Genomic DNA, 7,314 nt, shown 5'->3' on the forward strand with positions numbered 1-7,314 from the left:
TCACGTTTTGCGTTTTGCTAGTTCTCTGCTTCGCAATTCATTGTTTTTAAACTCCATTATTTAAAAATAAAACTCAGAATTATAAACTTGCCCATAAAAACGTAGTGTCTAACAATAAATCGTAGTAAAAATATTTATTTTGTGGGGGGAGACCCCCCCCAACCCCCCTTTACATTTTCTTTTTTATTTAATTTTAACTCACAAAATACTTGCTGTTTTCGTTAGTTATTAACTTTAATAAACCTTACAGAAAAATAAAATACTTATAGGAAACTATTTATAGCCCGATTGTTATCCGAACTTTATTCCAGTATAAATGTAGTAACACTGAGACTGAGTGACAGTCAAATCAAACATTTTCTGTCTGATAAACAATATTGCCATGTTTCACAAATTTTTGTGCTGACCCATTGTTGCCAAAATCAATTACTCAAAACTTAAATATAAAAGGTTGTGCATTGTGCTTGTGCATTTTAGACCATGACAATGAATCGTAGTAAAAATATTTTATTGTGGGGGGGAGACCCCCCCCAACTCCCCCCCCCCCCCCTTTTTTCTTCTTTCAATATATTTGATTTTAGATAATATCTTAAGCCAATAACCATAAGTTTTTCTTACCAAATATAGAAATAATTTCGGGAGAAAAAGTAAAACAATGAAAAAAAATAAAATAAAAAGGGGGGTTTGGGGGGGGGGGGTCTCCCCCCACAAAAAATAAAGAAAGACAAGTCTTTCTGACAAGTCTGACAAAGTCTGATTTTTAGCTATATTCCGACTTGTCATAACGACAACATTGTCAAAGAATATTCCTTATTATAGAAGACTTTTTTTACTATACTATACTTTATTATTAAAGTAAGGTATAGCAAAAATCAGGTAGTTAAACTAGACTTTTACCGTCATAGTTTTTTCTCCTAAACAAGTTTTGATCCCAACTCTAATCCCATCGATGTTTGGGTGGATGAATTTTTATTTTGGTTGGCGAATTATTTGTGTGAACAAGAGGCGCAAAATGAAAGTGACCAGCAATAAATGAAATCTGTCCTTCTGAATATTATTTCTCAGGTTTTTTCAGACATCCATTTCTTTAATCTGTATTAATAAGTGTTCAAACAGTGATTTTCTAAGCACAATTTCTATCTTGAGATTTAACTTTATTCTTCATTGCTTTTGTTTTACATATAAGTGACAATTAACTATAACAGCAAGGAAAGTTTTTAAGTTGAAAAGCCCTTTTAATTTATTAGTCAGTTAATACAATTGAGTGGTTTCTTGTCTGCATGCTGTCTAATGTTCTGTTCACTTTTGTTTTACGGCAGATTATATTCCAGATGCCAATGAGGAAAACCTTGAATATCAGTGTGTTTCTGATGTTATCCAACATGAACCACTTCAAAATTTCCTATTTGAATTAGAAGAAGACACCCTTGCCATGAGCCCTGTGAACTACAATCCAAATACCGTGTATGTCATGCAATCTCCTCACATGGCTTTGTTTCAGCAAGATACCGCAATGTGCGTGCATGCAAACTTGGCACCGTCAAACAGCTACTGCATGAAGAGCTTGACATTTCATACCCAGACAACACACCTTTTACGAACACCAACATTGGCCAGTACCACAAATCCCTGAAACAAGCTATGAAATCTACCCTGAAAGTTTGACCTTCAACCAACCTGCTGAAAGCTATGATCTTCATCCATATTTTCCTGTTACACCATTTCTTCCAGTTGGCATTCATGAAGAAGATGAATTTCAAGGTTTCCCTCTGAATTCCGAAAATGATTCTACGCCTGAAAATTTCATGATGTACACCACAGAAAACGGCTCATTTTTTATTGAAAATATGCTTTCGGAAATCTCTGTATTTTCTTACAGCAACTTGCCGAATTGGGGATTCTCGCGTCCTTTGGGATATGTGCTAAAGAACAAACGAGGATTGTTCGGATGTTTCACTCTTCACTCTGGAAAGGCTTGGTAAATTGGTATTAAGCATGATTTACTGTTTCTCAATAATTTTAAGTTATTTTACTTTTCAAGTTATGTCAAATTTACGCCCTACTCAATCAAATTCTCGAGTAATCAACGTGGAGTCGCATATGTGATTGACGAAGCTGGCGTCCGTACTTGTTGGGAATCCTTCAAATCATTCGAGGAACTGATCTCAGAGAGAGATAATATGTGGAAAAAGATTGATTTGCATCAAGTTATCATGCAGAGACCTTGCGGCTGTCCGGCTTCGTCGTTCTTCCATCACATGTCATCCAAAGAAATGTGGAATTCCAAGTCTGAAGAAAAAGAAATCCGGTAAATTTTCGAATACATAAAAAATAATCGTATAAGTTATATGGCTCTTCATCTATGACATGTCTCTTTCTAATAATTATACAGCATCGAGCGAAACGGCCTGAGATTCTATTCTGAACAAGCGAGTTAAAGAGTCTGAATCTCGATTTGGAAACATATCAGCTGACTTCAACCCTCAAACACGTCGGCGAGAAAGATGGTCATATCTACGTCAAAGGCTGACAGTATCGATTCATCCAGAGCGTCCTTTTCAACGGTAAATCACTTCAAGTGAAATTTCATACTCAGACGGCTCGTTTAGATAGTAATGGAAAATTGTCGCTGAGCGACCATTAAGTCGAGGGAAGGAGGGGGTTGACGTTTGCATTACTCGAGGTAGACTGACAGCAAAATTCTCTTGTTAAAACTCTTTTTTGGATTGATTTTCTAAAGTATCACTGTATAAATAACTATTTATTCCCCCGTCGTACCTAAGCGTTTCTTATTCCTCTTGGTTATTCATTGAGGCTGCATTTTCTGCAATATTTTGCCAGGCAGTTTATGAATCCCCATTCGAAAGAATGATATATTGAAGATTTTCGGTTAGATGTTCTGGTTAAACTGTTTGACCTTGCACGTATTCAACGCTGCTCAAAATTAATTCCCTGTGATAACATGTTATCGACTTTCAATATACAAACGACAATTCAAAAATAAATCCCTTTTTTTCGCGCCTGTCTACTATACACATAGCCTCGTTTTTTATTTATTGCATTCGTTTATTAACTGAAATGTGCATTAATTCTTAATTCCGTGGAAACCAATTTTGAATTTTCGATTTAGATTGGAACGTTCTCTTAATGTGGCCACATTTATTCAAAAACGTTTCACCCAGGCTTCACCGTTGGTGACGCCTACGTGCTGATTTCAATGTCAGTGATAACAACTGCATTTGTCATCAACCCTCGTTTCAATTAATTCCTTAACCAGCATAAAATATAGTTATTAATTATATTTTGCAAACGGCAAGCATCTCCAAAATAGTTAATGTTAATAAAAATGATGTAATATGGTTACATAAAAGTTTCACAAAAGAAACCAGATTTGAACCACTATGTTGACATAGAACAGCTCATATGTTGCTAACATTCTATTGGGAATTTAAAATATTTAATTATTCTTTTATTTTCTTTAAAGAAAAATATACAGGTCTGTCAATATTAAAAATTTGCAACGCAATGAATCGAGTGTCGGCGGGTTAAAAGTTGATTTATAAAAATGGTTATGTATTCACAGACGCGCATGGTATAGTGGTTAGCGCGTCGGTTAAACTATATGAGGATTCGTAAAATAGAGATGGATGGAACCAGTGAGAAAGTCATCACTGCCTAACACAGGGGATACGACATATTAGGTGTGGATTGATCCCACATCGTGGAATTCTCGATTCTTGATCGTTCATGCCCTAAAGAATGTCTAAATTTTAATTCAACTTACTTATGTTCAAGATTAAAATGAATTACTTGGAAAATTTTTCTGTAGTTTCCAGACATCCATTCACTTAGCTTTTCTACTGGCGTGTAATGGCTTACGCTAAAATTTTTGATCAATAGCTTTTGAATTACACATTTTATATCACCAATTTCTTTCCAGAGAATCGTGACATTAATTAAATTTAAAAACGCGTTTTTGAATGAAAAAAAAAATTTTTTTGTCATTTTCTATGAATTTTTCCACTTCCGTGCCAACTGCATAGCTCTGTGGACCTAAAATTAGGTATCATTGTCTACATATAATTAATAATTCAAATAATTCTTAATTGGAATCTAAATTTGTTTTAAATTGCAAAAATATTAATTGGGATAGTAAACAAAAAAAATTTAGTAACAGTACGCTCATCTATCCTTTTTCAATAGCCTTACCATATATTCCAAAATCAAATAGTACCCGTGCACTACACAAAATTTAATTGATCATAGTGTTTAAACTCAAAATCCATTCACAAGAAACCTTTATTATCAATCTTAAAATAATACTACATTAACGAAAACTAGTATAATAAAAAATACCCTTTTTTCAATAATAATGCAAAAGTGATAAATTCTGAAATGTGCAATGACGTAAACTGTAAACTAACTCGAGCTTTACGAGAACCTAGAAAATCGGCTGATTGAAAACTAATTCAATAGAATATCGTCTGGATGCACCCATTGAAAGCTAGGACTGCTAGATGTACATTAATAAAATTATAATTTCGTATAATTATAATTAAGTATAGTTTTAATTCAATTGACTTTCACGTGTCATCAACTCTCGCCCAGATGCTGTGCCAAGCGGCTTTACCGATGAATCAAATTACACTTGCGGGATATTACACAATGCCGACGTTCTTTGGGTGTATTATACCTGTGATAATAAAAAGAAGAAGTGAGACACCTTGATAAATAATGATGATGTTGATTTTTTTGGGGGACGGGGGAGGAGGGAGGTTTGGTTTAGGAAAATCTTCCTTATCATGTTCCTTTTCACTACAGTTGTACATTTTTCATGCTGTGCCTTTCTCTTTTTCCCTGGGGGGGGGGGGGGTCCACGTAATTAGTATGGGGCAGATGCACGTTTCGCATCGCCATGACTCGACGTTGACGGCTGTTCGTGACTCGACGGTTCTTCACGGCCTGGCAGCCGTTGAAGTGGAACCAAATTGCTTTGCTTGTTTCTGCTTTGTTCTGCACGAATGTCTACTTTCTGCACGAACTTGGCAATCTATTCGTTCAAACTCGATCTCAAAAATGAATTTAAGTTTCAGATTTGTTGGGGGGGGGGGGGTGGGGTAGGGGCAACACCTGTTGGGAACGAAAGGCATCCCCAACGGCCGACGACGAGATCCGGCCGGACGACCCGGATTCCAGCTCACCTACGAGAATTCGACCTTCGGGGCCCCCGATAGGTGGCCCCTTGTTACCCGCCTGACTGTGTAAATTCTTTGTGCCCCTTCCCCCCCTGGTGTCAATGTAATGTTCCAGAGGGGGTCGGGCCCTCTCTGTCTTAATCTATTCGTACAACGAGTCAGGCTCAATACAATCGGTCTCGCAAATCTAAAATCAGTGTCATCTTTAATCATTTCAACTATTCGGTAAGGTAAAAAGTCTGACACACTACTTTCCTGCCGAACATGGTCCTTCGTAACCTCATTTTTTTGAACCAAAATTTCTGTGTAACTGATTGTAACGAGAACACTTCTCAGCAAAGCGTTCGGGTCTCTTTGGCAACAAAAGACCCACTGACACTCCAATCTAAAAACTCTGCTTCCCTATCAACTCAAACTGTCCCTTTCTAGTAAAAATCCAATCAATTTAGTTAAGTGTGTATGTGTGTGTGAATTCCGACATTTCGTCTAGCCGTCATCGCCATTTTTTTGAGAAACCGCGTGGCGGCCTGGGGCGTCAGAAAATCTGAGCGCCTCACACACACACACACACACACACTCAACAGTAAAGTCCTTTCTCATTTTCTTAAGCAAAAGCATTCCATTGTTCACTCTCTTCTCCCTTTGATTATTCTAAAATTAAAGCATCTCACTCTTTCTTTTTTTTATATATAACTCTTAAAGAGTAAAATCATTTGAAACTCTTTCTTCAGCTCAAATCAAAATTAAATTCAAATCGTAGATTAATCTCCCAGCTCCTCTTGCGTTGATAAATTCTTCCCTTTTCTGTTTTCGCTCGACTTTTTTTTCTCTCCACATTTATTTTCCACAACTTAACCCTCTCGTCTTTTTTTCTCAACGCTCCACTTTAGCGGAGCTCCAAAAGCGGGCTCCTTTTCCAAAGCAAAAATTAGGCCCGAACAGAAACGCAAGCGGCACCAGCTCCGCCTGGAGGGGAAGATCGCTCCATGGACGGGCCCAATTCAAGACCCGCTTTTTAAAAATACGAGAGAAGGAAGACGAGAGGCATACCGAAGAAGACCAATCGTCCCTTGCGCCGTCGTAAGCAACGACCCGGTCCTTCCGGTTCCATCACCGGAACAAGACGCAGCCAACTTCCGTCGAGTCTTAGACCGTCTCAACGCCGCTACACCCCCTCCAAGAAATTTCTTCCCGACACCAGCCCAGGTGGCCGAATTTCAACAACAAATTTCGGAACGTCCCGCCCAAGACTACAGGATCACCAGGGGGCTGTTTACCGGCCCCAAACAGCATCGGACGATCGAGCCAGCCCAAGCAGCCGCCGAAGTGGAAGAGGAGGGAGCCGTTGGCGGAACAGAGGAAACAGAAGAAGGAAAATTTGGAGGTGAGAGCAGCGACGACGACACTCTGCAGGTGCTCTGCGACAGCCTGTCACTAGAAGAGCAGACACCAGCCCCTATCCCGCCAACACCAACACAAGCAGAGCCAACACGGCAAGGCCGCTCACGAGGGAGGGGGCTACTCATGTATTCGCCAGAGGGTCTAAGGAAAGCCTTCGACCAGACCCCCAGGCAGCGATCCAAATCCAGGATCGCCTGGAGCAGAAGACTAGAAGAACAATAAGAAATTAAATTTCTCATCACTGTATTCTTAGGGATGTCGTATTTTCGATAAATACAGGATGCACCACTCTTCAATTATCTCACTCTAACTTTTTCAATCTAAAAAAAAAAAAAAAAACGTTCTTACATCAAACGGGAGACAAGCCAAGTGCTGACCTCCATAACAAAACTTTTTCTATTTTTTCTCAGCAACCAGGAACACAGCATTCCAGGAGGAGTAGGTGAACGAGGGTCGAGCCAAAACTTAGCCGACCCACCGCTCATCACGCCATCTACTGAGAGGAAGGAGAGACGAAAAACTTTCACTCTCCAACAACACCGGCAGAGGCGCTGCAGTCAAACTTGAAGCAGCCACTCTCCAACAACACCGCAAGAGGCGCTGCAATCAAACTTGAAGCAGACACCTCAAGCAACCAAACAAACAAACAGGCTCAACAATTAATAATTAAACAAAAACAAACTAATCTAAAACCCTTTCTCTTTCAAAAACAATCAAG

The 7,314-nt window shown here is 38.8% G+C and overlaps 1 protein-coding gene across 1 annotated transcript; it reads left to right on the forward strand.

The window, feature by feature from the left end:
* The first annotated feature begins 1,306 nt into the window (after nt 1-1,306).
* Nucleotides 1,307-3,001, forward strand: LOC124208878. Its single transcript, XM_046606746.1, has 3 exons — nt 1,307-1,978; nt 2,042-2,308; nt 2,393-3,001. Exons 1-3 carry the CDS (start codon nt 1,806-1,808, stop codon nt 2,436-2,438), a joined length of 486 nt encoding a protein of 161 aa, XP_046462702.1. The 5' UTR covers nt 1,307-1,805; the 3' UTR covers nt 2,439-3,001.
* The last annotated feature ends 4,313 nt before the right edge of the window (nt 3,002-7,314 follow it).

Source organism: Daphnia pulex, chromosome 12 (genome assembly GCF_021134715.1).
Source record: "Daphnia pulex isolate KAP4 chromosome 12, ASM2113471v1".
Taxonomy (NCBI): domain Eukaryota; kingdom Metazoa; phylum Arthropoda; class Branchiopoda; order Diplostraca; family Daphniidae; genus Daphnia; species Daphnia pulex.